Source organism: Dermacentor andersoni, chromosome 3 (genome assembly GCF_023375885.2).
Source record: "Dermacentor andersoni chromosome 3, qqDerAnde1_hic_scaffold, whole genome shotgun sequence".
NCBI classification, from domain to species: domain Eukaryota; kingdom Metazoa; phylum Arthropoda; class Arachnida; order Ixodida; family Ixodidae; genus Dermacentor; species Dermacentor andersoni.
The window spans coordinates 84,487,098-84,510,580 of NC_092816.1; the positions used below are offsets into that span (position 1 = coordinate 84,487,098).

The 23,483-nt window shown below is 47.1% G+C and overlaps 1 protein-coding gene across 1 annotated transcript in view; it reads left to right on the top strand.

Moving 5' to 3' along the window:
• Positions 1-788: 788 nt before the first annotated feature.
• Positions 789-23,483, top strand: part of LOC126544086 (Na(+)/citrate cotransporter-like) — a 119,029-nt gene continuing 96,334 nt past the window's right edge. The window contains exon 1 of the mRNA XM_050191292.3: positions 789-1,163. Coding sequence (XP_050047249.2) covers positions 1,088-1,163 — 76 coding nt within the window. The 5' untranslated portion in view covers positions 789-1,087. The remainder of the gene's footprint in view (positions 1,164-23,483) is intronic.

Consider the following 23,483-nt stretch of genomic DNA (forward strand, 5'->3'; position numbering starts at 1 on the left):
CTAGCAGGAATCGCCAGAGTGACCCACCATCTTATCCAGCAAACAAGCATATCGTGCTTCCCGATCTGAAAACCAAGCTGGCCGCATTCCTGACAGCCCTCCTCCTTTTAAAAACCCGGCCTCCGCTGCTCGCCAATTTTTTTTAGTGGTGTCAGCTGTCGCCATAGCCTCGGGTCTCGTCTCTCGATTCTTATGCGCTAACGAATCGGAGCGCACCGACAAGCGTGCACGTGCAACCGCAGCGCGCTTAGTTTCGGCCTTAGCGTCGCCCTGCCCGTACCATTCTCAGGAGCTGCGAACACCTGCGTTAAAGAATCCTCAGCATTAAAGTCGTCTTCGTTGTTGGTGGGCTTTCGTCACCAGCGGATGCGTTGTTAGCCAGCGATCATCACCGACGACTGGTGCGTGACAATTGTCACCAGTGATCGATTACTATAGCCGCATCGAGTCGTGGCTACGCCGTAAGAGAATCTTCACCAGCCCGGTCGTGTTCGTCAGACATCACCAGCGATCCATTGTCGTTACCACCGTCAAGTCGTGGATACGCAGGTCGGACGATCATCATCCGCCAAGTCGTGCTCGTTGGCACAGAATCTTCGCCGTCCAAGTCACGCTTGTTGTCAGTCGTCGCCAACACGTTTGTTGCCGTCGGTAAATAACGCATTCGTGGCTCTCGGCACTCGAAGTCGCGCTTGTTGGGGAACGAAGCAGCGTGGTAGCGGCGAAAACGGTGGCGGCAGCAACCGGCCGCGCTGTACATTCGAACGTCGCGCTCACCACGTGTCGAACGTTCCTCCAAGCGTGAAGAGAGGAGAACGCGTAGAACGTCCTGCGTATAGCGGAGGCTCGACTTGGCCTGCGTCGAGGCGCGCGGTGGAACCGGTTGCACAGATCCCGGACAACGCTTTCTCCCACCGTGTACGCATAGCGGGCCCCGACGGCCGGGGTAATGCTCGGGCGGCGGCCGTCTCGAGCGAACTAGGTTCGCTACAAACATCGTTCTCTTCGCGTGCCGACGCTCAACGGTGCATCCTCCGCCTGCATCGGGTAACAAGTGCCCTCCCGCGTTACCCCAGTGAAGGCGACGATGGTGTCGGGCATCTTCTACGTGGAGAAGCTGCCGGACGCAGATGGCCCGACCGACGACCATGCAAGCTACGGAGGTAAGTGAGCTCGTACTTGTTAATGGCGCACGCCGCGTAGTGTCGCTAATCGGTTTAGGAAATAATGGAAGAGAGCGCAGAAACTCGCATCGGAAACTGCCCGTTACGCAGAATCTGGCATGCATCCTTGAAACGTGCCTCTGTTTACGTTTACCCACGGGCAAGCACTCAGAAGAAACGGTCGGCAATTCACGGTGCTGTCGCTATTAGTGTTGGGTAGGTTTTAACCCGGTTAAATCAACGTCACGCTTGCCAATTAATTGCGCTGACATAGAGTGGACGATACGGTATACGTGATAATGCTAGAAACTTGTTTTGTTCGGCAGAGATGTTCTGGTTTAAACGTTGCCAAGAAAATTGATAACAAGGAGAATAAACACATTACGCTTACTTTATACGATGATTTCATTTTGAAACTAACATGCTTTTTTTGTTAGAAGTGTTTTGCTTTTTCAAATCGAATGTAGCACACTAAGCAAATCTGCTCTGCTGGGGGATTACTTGAAGAGGTGGACATCATCGGCCAAACAAATCACGGCACCCCGGCAGCTCACTGAAAATATTGACAAGTCAAGATTTTTGTCAACAAATTTAAGGCACATGGTGCAAATAGCAATTGAAGCCAAGTGGTTAAATGATCTGCCCCGAGGTTTGCTAGAAATCGCATGGACGTTCCAATTACGATCAGCTCGGGGAGCGCTTTTGGAACGCTTTAAAGCAACCTAACTACAACGCCCCATGTACTTCGCTTACCTCTTTAAGCCGGGTAGTCTTGAAAGTGGTGATAGTGCGAAATATATAATAAAGAAACGGAAACAGTTGAAAAAAGAAAATAATCGTAATGATGTTCATGATGTTTAATTATCTACCTGGACAAAGCGAGTTGTCATGCAAGTAATCTCCGCCTTTTGCAGAAATGCCCTGAGAAAGCGGAACAGCGCCGTTTATCAAAGACGATTTAACAAAAAAACTCCGAAATTAAAAACAAAATGCAGGTGTTGAAAGAACGCTCGTTTTTTATATATAGATGTTGGAAGTAACTGCACTGGGTGTCATCTCCTTTTCAGAGTCATTTTTGCACAGTTCAAATAAAAATAAACTACCCACATTGTTTGTCGAATATTTCCTTCCATTGTTTGTCGACAACGAACTACAAACCGTACTTTGTTTTACATTCTAACATGGAAAAACACCTTTCTTTGGTCTGTCAGAACGTGCTCCGCCAAATCGTAACGATGTCGCTTACTTGCAAATTAGTAATATTTAATAAGTTGTGGAACGCTGAGAAAGTAGGACTTCAAAGAGCCAGCGAACTTAGGTATAAGAACGAAACCCCGACAACTGGGAAAAATCAGAAATCAATGACAATTAAAAATCTAGCCAAGTACCTCGGCCGGCATGGCACAGACTAAAACTACATGGAAGACATAGCTAGGCGCAAATACGAGTACACACTATAGAAAATCCGCCTGCTCGGTAGCGCTAAATTTATTCAAATCCGCTTTCACCAAGGCTTCAGTTGCATTCACTTGTCTGGAATATCGTTGCATCAGTACGATCATTATGTCGGTCTCGCAAAAGGACAGTACTGTCTGTGGAAATCTGTAGACCTTTTCTATAACATCGACAAACCCGTGCGCCTGCAAGGCAACATTGGTTCCCTGTCATCAACGCGAAGGATAGACGTGTGTGAGAAGTTCGAGCCCCGGACGTGTGTGTATAGGAACTGTTCGCGGGTCGCGCGCGCTCCGCCACAGGTTTACCTCGAGCTTGCTGCGCCCTTCTGACATACATAACTTGTTTGCCGCATAGTGTGGATGGCTCTGACGAAGCACGAACTTCGTTTCCCGCAATGCCATCGGCAATACTACGCTGATTACGCCGCTTCTCGTCGTTTCCCGCGAGGATATCGCTTGAATATCTCGGCATGCTCTTGCCTGCACGAAGAACGCGTCGTTCATTGCACTACAAAGCGAAAGCGGCGACGGGTATAGAGGCCTAGATAGAACTTTTGGAGAGAGAGAGAGAGAGAGAGAAAATGATAAATGAAAGGTAGGGAGGTTAACCAGGACTGAGCCCGGTTGGCTACCCTACACTGGGGAAAGGGCAGGGGGACGGAAAGATTAAACGAAGAGAAAGTCCACTGGGGATATCAGTCGGTCAGTCAGTCCGGATCACAGACGCTGACTCAATCTGTTATCTTTCAAATGTCGCAGCAGCGCTTTTGTGGCTTTTTGTAGCTGCGATATGCGAGGCCATGCTCCCAAGATCTTGTTCAAGGTGAACGGTTTTCCATTTAGCTGATTGAGAGCTGTGCAGAGGTCTTGCCTTTCATCTTCAAAAGATGGGCAGTAGCACAGTAGGTGTTCTATGGTTTCCTTGACACCGCAGGCATTGCACTCGGCGCTATCAGCCATTCCAATCAAAAATGCATAAGCATTAGTGAATGCGACGCGCAAACGTAAGCGGCACAGCACTGTTTCCTAGTTTCGCGGAAGACCTGGTAACAGCCGCAGTTGCATAGAGGGATCGAGGGAACGCAATCGATGTTGAGTGAATTCAGGTGTGTGCCACTTTAAGAAATATGACTGCTGTCGCCGTGCGATGTGTCTCTGGCGACCTCTGCCTGTTATTATTACTGCGTCACCTCCAAATGATACAACCTCCTTGCGCGTGTTTTACCACGAAATAGACGCACACTTCTGGATCTATAGGAGTCAGAACAGCTGCCTCATATCTCTGCATTTATCCAATCTTTTTCCTCCTTCTCCCTTTCCCTTCCACTAGTTTTGTTTTGAAGGAACTGTGGACGCTTTCGGCATGTTCGTAACGCCTCTCGGCATAGCTGCTGTACATAGCAGCTATACCGAGAACAGCTATTCCATAACTTATTAAATATTAATAATTTGCAAGTAAGCGACATCGTTACGATTTGGCGGAGCACGTTCTGCGAAAGTCCAAAGAAAGGTGTTGTTCCATGTTAGAATGTAATATAAAGTACCGTTTTGTAGTTTGTCGTCGACAAACAATGAAAAGAATTGTTGGACAAACAATGTGGGTAGTTTGTTTTTCGTTTTTATAGCTGCTGTAAAGCAGCTATACTCATCGGAGCCGCAATTCACCTACTGCTACATGACGTTATGCGCGTGACGCAGCTCCTTCCGATTCTAATGTTGCTCTTTACACGCACACTCCTTACGGCATAATGAGTGAGTCGCGAAACAAAGCTGATGCACTTAACTGCTACAATTAAGTGTGAATTAAGGGCTAATGCTGTGCACGCGCTCGCAGCGGCCGATTTCACCGGTGATGAATACATGTATTGAAAACCCCTTTGAATGTTGTGCCGTTATATTGCAGCTCGCGGCTGGAACTGTCCACGTAGTCAGAATAATTTCATAACAGCACGAAGCAGAGTCGTGGTGCGCCAAATTTCAGGGGAGGAACACCGAAGAGGCACTGCGAGACATACAAATGCTCGGTGTAGCAGGTTGACGGATATTAGAGCCGGCCAGACAGTATGCCTCAACAATGGCGACAGGACAGAAGCGCTGATTAATTGTAGGACGGAGTAGTCGGCATAATGAAGACCCCTAAAGAATGAAGTTTTCTTGTCATTCTCTAAATTGATAACACCGTGAACTGAACTCTAGTTTAATAAAAATAACTGACGCGAAAAGGTGCATCGCTTGTTCCGTATGATGTTTTTCTTTTTTTTTTCGTCTTCATACTGGTGCATATGCTTGAGCCTGCCTTGATTTTAAGAGCGCTGGCGCACAAAATAACTCCCTCACTACAATCGGCATGCTCTTTTAACGTTCTAAGTAGTAACCTTATTTCTGTTCGCGAACGTCCTGCGGCAGCTAAATGCTTTTGAACACAAATCTAGTGGGTAAGAATACTGTCGACGCTCCTTCCTCTCAGCAATGCCGAGCTGTCTGTCACTATTGGAAAACACAGGTTATTCCTCTCCTCGCGCAGCACATGCGCGAGCGATGCAAAACTGTCCTGTTTTCAATGCAAAGAATTCGACGCTCGCACTTTGCGGCGAGCACAGCTGAACTTCGTCTTCGCATGGAAATTCGTATGACACCTTTGGAAATTTGAGAGCCAAGCAGGATCAGAGATATATGAGGAAGTTGGAGTCAAATGGAACGTTCTTTTTTGACGCCTCTTCAGAATCGTGATTCTTCGTTCTCCGTCGCTTTATATATACTGTTTTTGTCTCCCAACTTTGTTTAACCTTATTTTATGACGCGCTGATTAAGCCTAAATTATCCCAGGTTTATGTTGGAAGTTGGAATTCACCGCACTTGAATTTCGCTTAGTGAGGCATAACCGAGATCTAGGGGAGTTCCGACCTCGTGGCTCTTGCAGCGTCATTTGTTGGCGTGACGTCAGCCGCGGCTGCGTGCCTCGGCGTCTGCGCTCCTTGTTTCCTTGCAAAAGTGCTGACGTGTTTCCTCTTTAGGCCTCCGAATGCTCTGGCGAGTGGCTGCACGTTCGACTTGGTGACGCTTTGTCTGGCTCAGATGAGGAGCTATATCGGCATCGTTGCAACGTACCCGAGCCACAGTGTGGTAGGGACCAGCCGAATATGGCATAAGTATCATACATAATGGCGCGGAATACAAAACAACATTATGGCGCATGTACCACGTTCTACGCATCTCAGTACTATTATAAAACGCTTAAAGACGCATACATTGAACGCGTGAACATTTCTGACCCTCACGACTCTCGTTTGCTCGCAGTAGAATACGTTTACAAACGCGCGAATGTGTCAGAGTCTTCGAGCTATTGACTTGCATTGGCGTTGCTTGAGGCGATAGGCTGACATATACGCTCCGCTTGCACATGCATGAACACCCGGGTGCATTAACTCGCCTTTATAAGTATTTCACGACTACTTGTTAATGCACCCTGCATGCGTACATCCATGTCGATCCTGCTTCTGACCGGGGTGCTCTTTTGCAAAATTCGTGGAGCTATGGGAACGCGCACACGAGCCTTAAAGCTCCGGGGTCCAATTGAAGGGAAGCGGGGTCGAGCTCCTCTCGAAAGCTGCATAGGCGGCTCATGTTGGGCCATGCCATATAGCACGCACAAGTAGCAGAGATGGTACGTACATAGGCAACAATTGTTGAAATGCAGCTGCTGAACAAGCGAGGAAGGCGGAAGAATGCTCTGGAAAGCGCCCTCCGGAACCACAGAGCGATAGCCATGCGCCTAAAACCTTCGTTCTACCGCACGGAATTGAACTTTGTTAAAGCGGAAGCTTTACTAACCGCGTCGAGCAATGTTTCGCCGTCGCCAGCAGTTTGATCTTCATTTGACAGCAGCTGTGCCATACCCTTGGCAAAGCATCACGTGACTCGCCGCGCCGAGCTCCGCCGCCGCCTCCGGCTTCGCCAATGCGCTCTCCGCAGCTGGGCTGCCGCCTGACCACGTTAAGTCGCCGCGCGCCTGGCTAACAGGAGCGCCGCGCTCGCCTAGTCAGTGCGAGTTTGGCCTTGGATGATAGCGAGGTCGGGCCGTCTTCTCTGAGCCTGCGCGGTAGCGGGAGGCTTTCAGCCGTCGTCGCCAAGCGGCGTCTGACCATCCCGTGGATATCTCGCACGGAGCTGCTTCACTGGAGAGGGTCCGGATTGCAACAAGCGTCGCACCGTCGAGATCAATGTAGCGACCACGTTCGCACCCTGTCCGTTTGTGCTTCGACGCTGTGCGTTTTCGCAGCGTCTCTTTCCATGTCTAGCACTTGCGCTTTCCCTGTGGTACAATAGGCGTCGCACCGTCGAACGATGCGTGTCTAGCCAAGCCTAATCACAGTCATATCTTGCCACTGACCTATAGGCACAGCCGTCATACCTGGCTTAACGATAATTATATACCTAAGTATAATAATTACAATTAAATCAAAGGTTAACGAAGTGAAAGCAAGAGTAACCCAAGCTTTCGCTTTGCATATCGAGGGTTAGCTGAGCTAAGCCGTGGCCCATTTTTTCACGACTAGCTGGATCGCTAAATTCTCGGGTCGATGGATAAATTCTCGGGCCTTTTTCTGGTATATTTCCTTATAATTTTGCTAGTGTCGTTTACGAAAAACTAAGAAAAAAGAAACTGAGTAGCCGTAATAATTCTGTGAGCACGTTGCCCACAGCAGCCGATCACAAAAGGAACAAACAAAACTACAGGAGAAGTAGATTATCATAACTGCGAGTCTGCCTAGTTGGAACAGATTCATTTTAAATTTTTTTGTGCGCAAACAAACGGGAACGAAGCATAGGAGCAACACAAGGACGAGCGCTCGGCCTTGTGTTGCTCCTATTCTTCGTCCCTGTTTGTTCGCGCACAAAATGTTTTAAGCAGATTATCAACCGTTGAGGTACGCCTTAAAATGTGGATCTTGAGGCGTCATTACACAAAAAGGCGCGGCGTTCCCGTGACTTTGCTCTACACTGCGTGCTCTCGGCGACTAATGCTGCGCGGTGTTTCTCTAGCTTGGCCCACGCACGTGTGGTTTCGTGATCACCTTGCAATACGCGGAAGGCAGGAAGACGAAAGACGGCAAACAAAAGGAAACTTCGCTACTGGAAAACCGGGCACACGGGAACTACGAAGGATTTGCTTGGTTAAGCGTTTCTCACTTTCATCCGTGTACGGATCGCGGTTGCTGCGGCAGATCGCAACAGATGCCGAGGGACAGCCCTTGGTGTGTGCCTACTGCGAGAGTGCATTCTTTCACTGCGGACGAAAACACGACGACAGAGACCGAAACCATCTCTGAGCATCTTACTCGATTACGCTTCATGTTCCAATGAAATCAGCTAGTGCGACGAGAAGCGCTCTAAAACAGGCATGACTACGCATTTGAATATGAATTTGGAGAAAATAGGGAGCATAAATTAAAGCTGTGGGTCAGTTAATTTGGGTTTGAATAAACCTGTTTTCTTCCTTTTTTAGAGATGTTATAGCAAAGGCTTAAATAGCTCGCGCGGTGTCTAGGCAGAAGCAAATGTGGAAGAGAGTTTATATATAGAACGGACAAAAGGGGGGCGGGGGAATCGGGCGTTCTTGCGGATTACGTACAATAAAAATTTTAGGTGCTTGGTTTAACTATGGACTTTGGAGTGAGACAGAGAATGAACTCTAATGAAAAGCATGGCTCAGTGGCCTAAGCAGGGGTGTGGGTCAATGGTGTGAATCATCAAAGAAACAAATAAAAAGAAATGAAAAAATAGGAAATGATTATTTTAAATTAATTTTTTTCTTCCCGGGACAGTTTCTTTATCACTTCCCCTGGTAGATGTCTGAGAATGGCGTTTCGAGCCTAAAACTTGCTGATTGACTCACATTTCCCAAATATATCTCAAGGCCTCTTTGCGCTGATAATGATGATGTGCCGAACGTAGACCGACGCTTTGCGGAGCTAGCATATTCCGACGCGGCGACAGCGTGGTGGCTTCCGCGACACTTTTGGTCCCCTCTTTTTTTTTAGCCCTAAGGAATTCCTAGCGTTCGCTGTTACCACCAGAAAAAAAGGAAATATCAGGATTTCTAAGCCATATCTACCAAACTTGAAGCTCAGGCCTGTGAAGGCAGTAAAAGCAAGGAAACTAATAACCAAGAAAGTCCCGCTAAACGCAGGTAGCTAACAAGTCCAGCAGAATAGGGCCATCTAATGGAGGCTTTCAACTGAAGCGTGACTAAGCAACTATACAGAAAACTGAACAAGGGCGAATGCTTAGTTTCCCAGATCCACCAGTTTGGATCCGGTGACTGAAAGCTTCGCAAAGTACGCACAAAACGTCGGCAACTCTACCCTATAAGTACGCAGAATTGCGTCAATAAGCGGTCCGCAAGTCCACGAACTGCGCATTGCCTACGAGGCACTATTTCATCAACTTATTGATTCGCAATGGGCAAATCTGGAAATGATGGACAAGGATGTTATGAGAACTATCAACGTGCACTGCTACAATAGGCAGCTACGTTAACATCACAGTACTTGCGAAAACAGAGCTTAGAGCTGTCTTCAGAGAAATGCTGCCTTGTTACATTCACTCGGAAGGCAATGAAGCGTTACACTGTAAATGTCAATGGGCAGGCAGTTGCAAATGCACGGAAACACCGCTGTTTAGGGGTAATTATTGACCGCGACCTATCATGGAACCCGCGTGTTTCATACCTGAAGAAGAGATTATTGACAATAATACATCTCAAATTTCTCGGCGGAAAGTCATGGGGCACTTCGGTGTGGTCAGTGCTGCAGCTTTATAACGCCTTGTTCCTCGGTTTCGCAAGATACAGCCTCCCTGTGCTTGGTAACACCTGCAAAACAAACCAGCGTGTACTCCAGGGACTGCAAGCTTAAGCCCTAAAGACGTGTCTCGGTCTTCCGAGGTGTGCGTCTACAGCGGCAACGATTGTCATAGCTCGAGATCACACAATATCAACGTACTTTGCAACCGACGCTCTCAGGGCGCATATTCGGCACGTTGCCCGATTACCTTCTCACCATCTTGCCGCTCTACCCGCAGAAAGCGCACATACAACTTTCAGTCGTATAATTGATGCTAATCGTACCTCATTGCCATCGAACTGCATGCCTGCAGCAAGACCATCCTCACCTTTATGGTGCCTGCACAGACCTGAAATACGCCTCACCATCCCAGGAATCATGAAGAAAGCCAAAATGCCGTCATCTGCCCTTAAGCAGGTCACAGAACCTTTACATGAGGTGCACAGTGGCCGCGTACACGTTTACATCGATGGCTCAGTCACATCTGCAAGTGCAGCTGCCGCTGTGGTGGTACCAAGACCAGTACCTAGACCAAGACCAGCAGATTTGTCAAAATACAGCTAAAAACGTCACATGTATCATCAACGACAGCTGCTGGACTGGTAGCCCTGCGTGGGGCTCTTTACTTCATTGAGGAGGAACCACCCCATGCATGGTCAGTCTTCTGTGATTCCAAGGCAGCCCTACAGATTGTACTCTTAGCACTACGCCATGGATCACATGAGCAGCACGCCGCAGAGATCAGGGAAGTCCACCATCGACTAGTTGACAAAGTACACGATATAATATATCAGTGGTTGCCTGGTGACTGTGGCATACATGACAATGATCGGGCAGACGCAGCTGCCCGATCTGCCCATGACGGCGTCAACTGCGTTGCCATTCCTCTTTCGAGAGCCTACGCAGCGAAAAAACTTCCCGCACTTGCGCGTGACCTGGCATTAGCCCAATGGAATTCATCCGATTTCACAAGTGCACGCCTTCATACGCTGGACCCTCATTTACAGCTCCGTATTCCACCCGAGCTTCCACGACGTGACTGCACCCTTCTAGTCCGTCTATGGCTTGGAGAAGCATTTTCAAATGCCTACTCCTTCCTTATTGGAATGGCCAGCAGCCCGCTTTGTGACTTTTGCGGATGCAATGAAACAATCGAGCATCTTCTTTGCCAGTGCTCTCGTTTTAACCCACAAAGAGCGGTCCTCTCAGCCACCCTAGACAAACTGGACAAGCGCCCAATGTCAGAAAACAAGATTCTTGGAAACTGGCCCTACGGGAACATCAGCGCGATCTGCCATGAAGGCGCTGCTGTGACACTTGAAAAACACGGGACTTTCTGACAAATTGTGCCTGTACACTGTGGGACGTAGGACAGTCCGGTGACACTGTGTAAGACTAGGAACGCCTTTGCGGGCTGCGTGACAGTGCCCACAGAAACAGTTCGTGTGTACGTGCGTGTGTGTGTGTTTAGGTTTTTCTTTTTTTGTATCATTCTCTCTCTCACCTATTGCATCCCCTTGCTCCTTCCCCAGTACAGGGTAGCCAACCGGAGATAATCTCGGGTTAACCTCCCTGTCTTTCCTTTGCCTTTCTCTCTCTCTCTCTCTCACCGAAGATATTCCCGTATGCCTGCTGTACTGCTTGATTACGCAATGCCTTATCAAATGCTAATCAAATGCCTCTTCATAATATATGAAAGCCATATAGAGACGTTGATTGTACTCCGCAGATTTGTCAAATACCCGATTGATGACATGGATATGTTCCGTTATATAAAATCCTTTCCTGAAGCCAGCCTGTTCTATTTGTTGATTGAAGTCAAGTGATGGCCTTAATCTATTGGAAATCATCTTGGTGAGTATTTTATACAATACTGAAAGTAAGCTAATGAGCCTATAATTCTGCAATTCTTTAACGTCTACTTTCTTATGGATTTGTACAATGTTGGCGTTGTTCCAGCTCTGTGGTACACATCAAGTCGCGAGGTGTGTAAAGGGCCGCAATCTATTCAAGCATCAAATGTCCTCTATCTTTGATTAATTCAACTGTTCTTCCATCCTCGCCTGCCGTTGAAGATTAATATGCAGAACACAAAGGAGATGTTCGATAGCCTGGCAACGGAACAAGAATTCATGATCGCCACTGAGCCTCTAGAGCCTATACAGGAGAACGTCTATCTAGGTCAATTACTCACAGCGTACCCTGAATATGAAAAGGAAATCTACAGAATAAAAAATGCGTTGGAGTGCACACGGCAGGCATTAGAAAATTCTGGCCGGGAGCTTAACACTGTCATTGAAAACAGAAATGCACCGTCATTGCATTCTACCAGAGCTAACATATGGGGCAGAAGCTGAATTTTTGATGGTTAACAAAGAAGCTTGACAACACGTTGAGGACCGCGCAGGGACCAATGAAACAAAAAATTTCAGGTGTAGCGTTAAGAGACAGGGAGAGAGCGGTTTGGATCACAGAACAAATGGGGATAGCCGATATTCTACTTGACGCAAACAGAAATAAATGGAGCTGGGCAGGCCATGTAATGCGTAGGGCAGATAACCAGTGAGCCATTAGAGTTACAGAATGGGTGCCAGTGGAACGCAAGCGCAAAACAAGGGTAATGGAGATCGCTGGGAAAGGCCTTGTTGTTGTTGTTGTTGTTGTTGTTGTTGTTGTTGTTGTTGTTTTGCTTCAGTGCCACTCAGTTTGAGTATGAAGGAGTACCTACTAACTTCCAACTTCCAAGTTGGAAGTTAGCGCTCATCCTGTCACCTGTCCCTTCATACTCAAACTTAGTTGCGCTAAAGCAAGACAAGAATTTGATGCACCAACTCGCCCATTCAGCTATACTTGTTAATGACGATTATGATGAGGATAAAATCGCTGAAACATCGGCTTTCTTCTTACTAGAACTACAAGCCGTACATCATGCCACCAAGTGTGTTACGAAGTGCTAGAAGCTAAACATTTACATTGAATCACTCGGTGAATTGAACGAACTCCAGAAAGTTAACAAGACAGTTGAAATCTGCCAACCAGTACATACACTAAGCAAGTCTTCACGCTTAGCGTTGCAGTGCATTGGCTTCTGGGGCACAGTCGATGTTCGTTGCATAGCTTGGCCGACCAAATGGGTTGTAGAGCTTCTTTAGCTGACAACCTACAAGCCTCGTTTCCTTCTGAGCACCGAGCTTTCCTACAATCGCAGCAGTAAAATCTATGACGTAACACACGTGAAATTATGCCCACGTGTCTCATTCCGTCTCGCAACCTTTGCCAAGTGGCGCAAATTTGTCTTCAGAGACTTCGGGCTAGGCTTTCCCTGACACCATTTGGAACCTTGGAACGCGTCCTAAGTACCAGACTCGTACGTCTTCATTCATCACCTTTTGTGGCTGCGCCCTCGTACTCAGCACATTAGGTACAAGATGCCCAGAGAGGCCAAACTCGGGCCTTAGATTACAGGGGACTATACCCACTTCAATTAAACATGACATTTCACTACAAATTTGAACTAAACAATTAAAATCGCCTCGCTTTTCTCGTTTCGTTGTGTGTCTTCTTCATGTGGTTGTACTTGAGCAAGCGGCATGCTCTGAAATGGACGCGTGTTTGCGATATGTAAACAATCCGGGCACAAAGAAGAATAAAGGAATCTGGCACAACCTCTGCTGAGGCACACTTGTAATGCCAAAACTATCAGAGTAGTGTGGTAAAAAGCGCTACCGCCAAAAAGTTAGAACTCAGGATAAACTACTACAGCAGATGACACAATGGCTCCCTTTGGGTGGGCCAGGTCGCCCTTAAGTAATTCATGTATGGGGTTCCGCGTCCCGAAACAATAACACACGTTATATATAAGACACCGTAGGGGAAAATGAACATGAAATTTTCAGTTCTTCGATGGGGGGGGGGGGAGGCTTATATCGGTATGGCGGGACCGCATGGTGTATTGAGGGGAGGGGGGAGGGAAGGGGGTCAAGTTGCGCTGCAAAGATGTCACACACAAGAGCAATAACGCGTAAACACGAAATGGAGGACAGCGGAAGGTACGCATCCTTTTCAGGTTTACGCGTCAGTGTCAATCTTTCTGTCTCCATGGCAGTGCGGCCTTCGTGAATGGGAATGAAGACATCGTGCTCAAAACACACCACCACCTAGCAGTACACGCTAGGGCTCGTTTGCACCTTCACGCGCAAGTAAAAAATCAAGATGGACAGCACCTAAATGACTTTCACGTGGCGCTCTCCGCAAGAGCTACATTGAATCGTCGGGTTTAACGTCCCGAAACTGTCCGCTAGGTTATGAAGGACGCCGTAGAGAAGGAATGCCGATTACTTTTGGCCATCTGAAGTTCATTAAAACGTGCACCCTGTCACTGTGTGGAATGGAATAGTCTTCCACCAGAAAGCAAACACAAAAATAACTTATTCAGAGTTAGAAAGGAATTTATCAACTAAAACATAGGCTTTCCTGGTTTGAAGCTCTGACAACTAGAAATATTAGGGACTTTACGTGACATATAACTATCCTCGTACGGCACCACCATCTTGATTTCATGCTTATTTTGTTTTTTCGATTCACTTGTGTTGAAACTCGTTTTGTAGTCAGTTTCACCGGTAATACTGCCTATGTGCTCAATGCATAGTGCACAGTTTATATGGATGAGTTGCTTGCATAAGTACATTGTACCAAGCTTTTTTTTATTATGGTCTGACTCAGGTCGCATTGGTCTCTTATGTAACTTTCACATTCACTTAAAATTTTAGTATGTAATATGATCTCCTCTCACTTATATTTGAATGAATCTCAAATAGCCTCACGCTAGGGACTCAGATACCTTAATACTATACTTTTTTGTAAGATCTCTACTGTGAATAAAATCAAACACTCAACCCGCGACCTCATTCTTAGCACCGAAATGCTATACAGCCGCTGAGTAGCCGCACCGGATTCCGCAAGAAGTGTTCGGGCTTTCGAATGACCACGTGTTCCTTCTCAAGCGAATTGTTAGTAGCACAACACGCTGTTTTGACCTTAGGTCAACCACTAGGCGTCGCCTCGCACTTAGACCGCACAAAAGTTAAAGCTGACTGAGCGAAATACATCCTCGCTATTTCTGCAATTTCTCGCCTTGGCCATTGCGTGACGTAGAAGTAGCACCGAAGTACAACATCTGCATACGCTTTATTGTAGGGTTTGCTATCCTATTTTGATAGCGCGATGGATATAAAAAACGCGATAGTGGCAACCAAGTCAATGCGACGCGCAGTTCCTTTAGAGGAGACCGGTGATAACACGCGCTCGAGGACATCGCGCCCTTGAACGAACCGCCGGGTCGCTGAAGGTCAATTGTGTTTACAATCGTTGTCATCAGGGTCATCTGGCCTTGCCGTCCACTTCCATACAAGGACGATGGATGGTCTCTTCCTGTAGAGAGAGGGAGCCTTAACAGCACGACTCACACTTGTCTAGCTTAGGAAGCTTCTGATACTGTGGTAATGAGTCATCCGCGTACACCCGACGTGCCCCTTTACTGCAGCTTCATCCTGTGGTGTTTGATACAGGTGTAGTGAAAAAAGGGGGAAATTGTTTTCGCTCAGTCTATTTTCTACACATTTCGCTCACTCTTCCAGCTAAATCCTTTTTTTTTTATGTTCGGTTGTATTATGACTATAGGATCAATTTTGGTGGCGTTCCATCAGTTTTCTTGAATGACCTTGAGTGCCGTTGGCTCCGTTCGCAACGTATCTATAGCGTTTCTCCGAGAGGAAGGTCTAAATGAGACTCTATAAATAACGACCACTCTAGTGCATCTAACGCCAGTTTACGTATTTGTGTTTGGGTTCGAGTGCATGTGTGTGTGGGAGAGAGAGAAAAAGAAAAGAAAGAACTAGAGAGTGGCGGTGCTTGCATGCACGTTTTTTTTTTTTTTTTCACTTTCTCTGTTTCATTTCTCGCCGTCTCCCCTGGAGCATGACGAACCTTACCGAACTAGCATGCCGAACCCGTCACTAAGCAAACTCCTCCGGATACCACTGAAACTTTATTTCAGCTCGCTCTCTCTTTCATTATCAGATTCACTTGAGGGCCGATAGACGTTATCGCGTTTATTAGCTCACGATTGAATACACGAATAAATGTGACAGCCGTTATCTGCGCAAGACGTCTCATTCCGAAGCCCAGTCTTCGCCTGGAGATTTCGTGCGTGCCGGCATTGTCAAATTGTAAAGCAAGAGCAGGCACACAGACACGCACAAAATATGGCAAATTCAAACCGCTCACATTGCCGAATATTTTGGCGGGACCATTTAAGTGTATAGTTTGTAATATATTTTATCCCCGACAAGACCTGATGTTCGCTTATTCCCGATGAATGATCGAATGCCTAGCGACGGCGTCGACTGCAGAGAAACGCTGCAATCGTAAAGACGCGAAGCTGCAACAAGTGCCTTCACTACAGCTAAAGGACAGCGCCAAGGCCGTGTAATTGCGCTCGTTTCTCCTTGCACACGTCAAACGAGCTGCGAGAGTTTTTTTTAGTTCTGAAGGTATCACGTGTACGCCAAAGGCCCACCAACAGATTTTTTTTTTTTTTCCGATAGTGTCAGGCGAACGTTCAGCTCTACCGAGTAAAAGCTGACGTGCTGTTCGTCGAACACTTAGACGGCGGGTAATCTTGTAAGCGGACCACACAGGTGTCTGTATCCCGAGCCGGCCTTTATAGAGTTATGCAGGTACGTTAGGCAGACCGACAGTACGCGTTAACTGAGGTCATAGCGCCGGATTCACACGGACAAGAAAGACGACAGGACGTGCGCCGTTATCGTCAGCGCCCAGTCAATTACTCTGAGCAGAAGAGAAACTGCCTATCTGGAAATTGTTGGGTTGCACGTGCGCTGATTTCTGCTTGTTTTGCCGGTATAAGCACCATGCTCTTCTGAAATAAATAGCGTACGTCCTGTCATCTTTCTTGTCCGCGTGAATCCAGGGCTATGAGCTCAATTAACGCAACGAACCAGCTAGCCCCAAAAATCTGCAATCCTAGAGAGTAAGCATACGTGTTTCGCTTTGGGACAGTCTGAATCTGAGGTATTCCAGCTGACTACCTTCGCACTCTCACCCCAGCGAATGCAACAGAACCTCACTGGTGCGTCTTCTTCGGAGGACAGCAGGAACGAAACAGAAGCCCGGAAACCTATTGCCGAAATATATTCTTTTAAATCGGCAAACGAACAAAAATTTCTGCGAGTTGCCTTTCTTCTGAACTTTTTCTTTAGAGAGAGAGAGAGAGAAAGGCAAAGGAAAGGCAGGGAGGTTAACCAGAGATTATCTCCAGTTGGCTACCCTGTACTGGAAGAGGGGCAAGGGAATGCATAGGTGAGAAAGAAAGAAGGATAAAAAAAAAGAAAAAAAAGCTTAAACACAAACACGCACGTTACATAACTACATAACTACAAGGTGTCCTAGCTAACTTAAACCAAGATTTAAAGACGTGCTGGGGCATTATTCTAGGATGCGACTACAAACATGTTGTTGGCCACTTTACGATGCAAGCATGATAATTAGAAAGAAATATATTGGATGGCATTGCGCAATCAAGCAACACGAATTAAGCAGTATCACAACTCCTAAATTTGGGAAGAACTTCTAGAAAGTTGTGGATAGCCTGTCCAAGGAAGCATCTGATTCGGCCCGTATTATACTCCATTCAATTCATTGCAAACCTGTTAATATTTGGAAATGTTCTCATGGTCACATAGGCATCATAAAGGGGAAGATGGCTATGAACAGTGCAATTATTTGTGCCCCATAAGAAGTGCACGAAATAAGAAAAGGAGAGCTGAGTTCAATGAATCTTTCGTCTCCGAACTAACTTACTGCGACAGCATCATTTTCTTACAGTGAAGATCGCCGTCATATTATTGCTTGCCCGATTTTTTTTTTCTCAAGTCAATGTTAGCAACTACGGGCGACTGGACAATGACCCAGCAGTTATAGGACTGTTGGTAAGAGGGTAGGGGTGCGGTCGTGCGAAATAGTGTTAATTTACAGCAAAATTTAGAAAAAATGTATTTATTTATGGCCAATTATAATGTGAGATGTAGCGATCCTGAGTTGAATATTTAGCGAGAACAGATAACTTCGGAAAGATCGGTGTCGTCCGCCTTTAATCCAAACCCCTCTTATTCTTCTCTCCCCCCCCCCTTCTATTTCTCATCTTTCAGGTGGAAATTATAGCCTGCTTCACCCTCCGGCTTCTTTGTTTACAACTACTGGTGTAATGTTTGAACACATTTCCAATTAAGAGGCACTCAGTTTGACCGAATGCTCCCAGGTGTCAGACCGTCTTCTAGACAGCGTTCTGAGATGAACTAACTGCACGGAATGGTCCTTAAAAAGGGCGCTGCATTTTTTTGTCAATGTCGAAGCATGTATTTTGTGTTATATTAGACCATTTCAAAAATACATGGCCGCAAAAGCTTTTTCAGCGCTCTCAGTACCAGCGGACTTATTAACATTGGCAAACAAACATACCGTCCGCGATATGTTTCCGCTCCTTCTTCGATGATTCGCCCTGCGAAGGCTACGGGGAGCGGGGTTTGCCACAAAAGCTCCGCCTACTGAACGTCTTTGTGGCGCGCAGTTCAAATTTGATTTTGAATGTTCACATAGACGACACTACTTCCGATTTTTGCGCCTACGATGTGCCGGAGGATGTTGTTATCAGCGAGCCGCTGAGCGCTCCGCCTGTGGACCATCGCGGCACCCCGCGGCGGCCGTGGTATCTACGCTACTTAGCACATGGCCTCCGAAATTTCCACGCGCCGGTATCGGAGGCCGTGCGTAGCAGGCCGCAGCTACATGCAACTGCAGCGTTCGCTCTGTGCCCGGCAGGGCTAGAGTGCGCGCTCGCGCTCATATGCTCCTGTCTGGCTCTGCTACGTGGGGCGGACCGGCTTTTTCCTGCACCATCTTGACCGACTGAGAGCAGCGACATCAAACTTGAGTGTTTTGAAGCGCTATAATACTTCGATATGGAGCTAAGTTTGCCAAGGCGCCTAACCATGAGCCGCCAGGTGTGACGAAGCGCTAACAAGCGTGCGTGTTGTCTAACCTTAGGTTTCGCGTGGTTCGAAGCCAGTGGAACGTTCAAAACAAGTCGAAAGTGGCGATAACCGGTGGCTACGACACCTATAGGCTGGGTGGCCAAAGTTTAATTTCTACGCGGGCGGCCGCGGCCGAACGTGAGCAGATGATAGTCGGCTTCTTCCGGAAGTACGTAATTATTATCAAACTTCGAAAACAGATTGTCGCATACTTTTGTTTAATAAATTGAGTCAATAAATATACATAGTAACAGTTCGAAGAAGCGCACTGATCCAAACACCGTTCTTGATTGGTGTCAGCCATTCGCCAATAGCAGCCGCGTTTGGAAACTGCTATATTGCACCACTCTTCAACGAAACGGACTAAACAAACTGGTTTCTTGTGGGCGAACTCGTGCCCGCAAACTCAAGACTAAAATACATCCACACAATTTGCTAGCGCAGTTAGCTGGAACCTATTCAACAGTCAAGAACGTCTCTCCACCGAACACACTTTCACGCGCCCCGATGACGAGGAGCCACGCCATGACGTCTCATTGGGTGGGGTGACTCGGGCGCTGTCGTGAGCGCGTTTACGAGAGACACGCGTTGTCTCGCAATGCGCGAGGTATTGCTGGCGCTCTTCTAATGGCCAGGCGAGCAGGCGCTTGGAAGGGTACCTCGCGAGAGTGCTACTAACTGGCATGTGGAGAGTGGCCTGCAGCAATATTAAGAAACAAAGTATTTAGAGAACAGTGAGGTGCAGGTTTCTGTTGAAAAGATAGCGCCTGAGAGAAAGATAGCTCCGCGCTCCGCTTGCAAAATTCACGTGCCCCGAACGACTGCAAAATTTGGGTCAGATTTTCCAAGCAGCATAGGCTATCCGCGGACTGAGTTTTTTCACAAAGCCTGAGGGGTGGTTTAGGGCCCCTTTAAAACGTATCGTTGCCAGTTACATGTCCTCTTCTGGCTAGGACGTGGTCTTCAGCTTGTATATCCGGTATGTCGGTGTTGCGCCTCTTGTAGAATCATGATCATCATCATCAGCCACTGCCGTGTGGATTCCGTCTGCGAATGTTACCATCTTTGTCCCTCTCAGTTACAGCACTTGAGCTACAGCCACTGGACTAGCTGCACTGTGGGCCACTTTTATTTACATCGTCGACCAGACAGCTGAGTCTTTGGCCATCTTCACCGACTCAAGAAGGGCCTTGCAGTCCCTGAAGTCGCAGGGACAACTCGTAATGGACATCACACGCCTATGCAATAAAGCCTGCGAACTGCATCACCGCGTTGTGCTGCAGTGGTTACCAGCCCACTGCAGAATACAAGGCAACGTCCAGGCTGACCATGCTGCCAAAGCTGGACGCGACAGTTCGATAGAAATGGTCTAAATACCTTTCTCGAGAAAAGACGCGGTGACCCTGGTGTCATAATCTTGAATTGTAGCGCGAAGTGACATGGACACAAACTAGAAGCAGACCGTGTCACTTCCCGCTACAATCCAAGATCATGTTACCGTACGAACTCGCCCAACTTTCTATCCTTTTGCATGACACTGGTATCTGCAAACGCTTAGCGCCTCCAGCGATCTTTCTGGACAGATGCAAGCTACCGGTACGGACTCTATACAAAATAGATCCATCTTGTGGCTTTCACATGCCGTGAGGCCTCAGTAGACAAGCCCAAGCATGCCTTCATCGCATAAAACTCAATGTGGCCTACACGAACTACTTCATGAACAAGATTCAGCTCATGGACTCGCCAATGTGCTTTGAATGTAACGTCCCTGAAGACTTGCATCATGTTCTGTGAAACTGCTGCCGCTACGCGTCAGAGAGAGAGAGAGAGAGAAAGTCTTTGATGGCAGCACTGCAACTTTCAACGGGGCTCGAGCTTGGCGCTACGGTACATTCTTGGCCCATGGCAAAGCACCGCTTGGGCTTTACACGCCACGAATGCGCTGCTGACGTTCTTGTGGGCCACGAGCATTCACGAAACATTGTAAATATATCTATAGTGTGTATTTATGTATGTGCGTGTGTGTGATTGTATGTGCTGTTAAGTGTTTATCACTAAGGTGACTGTTTGGGCATGTTGGTAGGACATGAATGCAGCTTTTTGCGCACAAGACGAGGACGAAGCAGAAGTTGAGACACACGAGTGCAGACTTAATAAGACACGGTTGTAAGTCTGCGCTCGTGTGTCTCAGCCTCTTCTTTGTCCTCGTCGTCATGTGAGTAAAAAGCTGCATTCATGTTTATCGCTGTATATATCATAATCATCCCCCAGCAACCGGAGTAGCATGTCAGGTGAACAGCCAGACGAACATCTCTAGTACATCGTTAAAGCTTGTTTCTCTCTCCCTCTTGTAGAAGTTCTGTTTTATGCGCTGTCTGTAGGCTTCTTCTTGTATCTCACTTTTCTTGACTTCCATCAGACAGCTCCTCGAGTAGACGCAATTCGGGATGTGCAGGCGGCGTAAAGACAATTCCCTTGTCGGCAAAAACAGAATGCATCCCGAGTCACTGGTGTATGAGAGGTTTTGATGTCATGTGGCAGCCTCGAGACAGCATTTCCAGCCACCTGGAGATTGAAGTGCACGGTCATGTACCGTTTGATGTCCCGAATGGCACGTTGAGCAAGGCCGTTTGCTACAGGATGGTATGATGATTAAAATTTTACTGTGATCAGATTATTTCGAGCTCACTTAGCCAACTTTATGCTCCGAAAGACAGGGCGGTTGTCGCACACTAACATCTTTTTTTTAAACGTTTAAGCGTTCGTCTAGAAGAAGAGCAATCACACTGTTGGCGTATTCTTTTCCTGTTTTGGCCATGGTCGTTATTTTGCATTGGTCGATGGTATCATTACATCTTTCGCCTGCTTAAATTTCACTTTGGCAATTTCGAATAGGTGGCACACGCGAATGTAGTTTCTCATATCGTCTTTCATGCTTGCCCAGGTGAACCTTTCGAAAGGAATTTTTTTTTTTATTGGTACGTCTGAAGCCGTCATGTCCCCCCAACTGTTGGCTATCGGGATACAGATGAATCACCTTGAAAACCATTTGTCGGTGGCACATTATCGTTTCCGTCAATTAACCTCATTTCTTCGATGCCTTCCCACAACCAAATGTAATTTATTTCATCAGGTTTATCGCTTTTCTCGTGAACAAGTAATCTGGACAATGCATCGGCACCAGTTAACAACGGACCAGGATGATTTCATACGTCACGTTCCAAATGTTGTAGCTAGCGTTTGATTGTAGCATGCCGAGAAGGCGCGTCAGTGCTTCTGGGTCGATACAAATGGTAAATTTCGCTTCTTCCTGGTATGGTCGAAAATTATGTACAGCTTTCAAAACGGCCAGAGTTTCTTTTTTTTAATGGTGGTGTAATTGTCTTCAGCAGAATTCAACGCAAAGCTGTAATAACCGACTACGTGGTGCCTAGGGTGATCACATTATTTCGCCAACTTTTGATGAAGAACTGCACCTGTTGCGTATTACAGTTCGTTGGTATTCAGCAGGAAAGGCAAGAAAAAGTCAGGTACGCAGAAGAATGGATCAGATGATATCAGTTTCACTAGGCTCTGGCACTCCAGATACCACTGGAAAGGCACGCCTTTTGCACCAAACATGTGAGACATCTGATCTTTACCTCATAGTCCTTTATAAAACACCTGAATGCCCAGACAGGCCTCAATATAACCGCCGAGTATGGACATTGTGTGGATTCACCAACTTGGACATTCGGTCGAGCGAATCTTGCTGCGTGCTTTTAGCAGACCCGTCGAAGACCCGGCCGAGGAAAACTACTTGGTCTTGATTAAATGCGCTTTTCTTCAGGTTTACTTTCAGCTGCGCTTAGCTGATAACACTCAATCAGGAACTGAGGAATGTGATTATGATTCACATATTTAGCCTTCGAAAAAACAATAATGTCGTCTGTGTAAACATTGGAAAGGCTACCTATGTATTTAAATTATGGGGTCTTACGTGCCAAAACCACTTTCTGATTATGAGGCACGCCATAGTGAGGGACTCCGTAAATTTCGACTACCTGGGGTTCTTTTACGTGCACCTAAATCTAAGTACACGGGTGTTTTCGCATTTCGCCCCCATCGAAATGCGGCCGCCGCGGCCGGGATTCGACACCGCGACCTCGTGCTCAGCAGCCTAACACCATAGCCACTGAGCAATCACAGCGGGTGCTGCCTAGGTATGGTTTATATATACCATTCATGACATCAGCAATTCGCAAAACATGACGTTAGTTTACGAGACAAAAAGGAACTCACAAACGCAAGTGAAGAGAATCGCACAATAATGCTCCAGTGGATGCCTGGCCGCTTCAATCTCCCTGGGGATGTCACCGCAGGCATCACAGCGGGACAAGCGCATGTTAACAACGTCCCATTTGGTCTCCCTCTAACACTAGGCGAATCGCGGCACATACTAAGACGGATCTCAGTCCGTCGATGCAGAGCGACATGGCTTGATCAGAACTCGAAATCTTCCGAATGATTTAACATCGACCATTCGCTTCAATTTAAAATCCCGTCCACATCGAATACTGCCAGAGCCTTTGAAACACTCATTCACCCTTTGCGGCTCGGTACCCCCCCCCCCCCCCCCCCCATACAAAACACTTTCTAGGAAAACTTTTCAAGAGTTGATAGTTCGGAACGTACTTCTGGCCCCGAGGACGAGGATATGCAGCATCTTCTGTTCAAATCTCCGCGACAAAACACAGAGACATGACGTTTAGCACGTGATTTAATGGCATTGGACCGCAGGCCCTTCAGCTTCAGGAAAATCTTAGATCCTTCGCCAACATATGCGTCCCAAAGACGAGCATTACTGGTCCTCCAAACATTTCTAAAAGGGAGCAATAAATATTCTCAGAAACTATTGAGCGGAGTGTT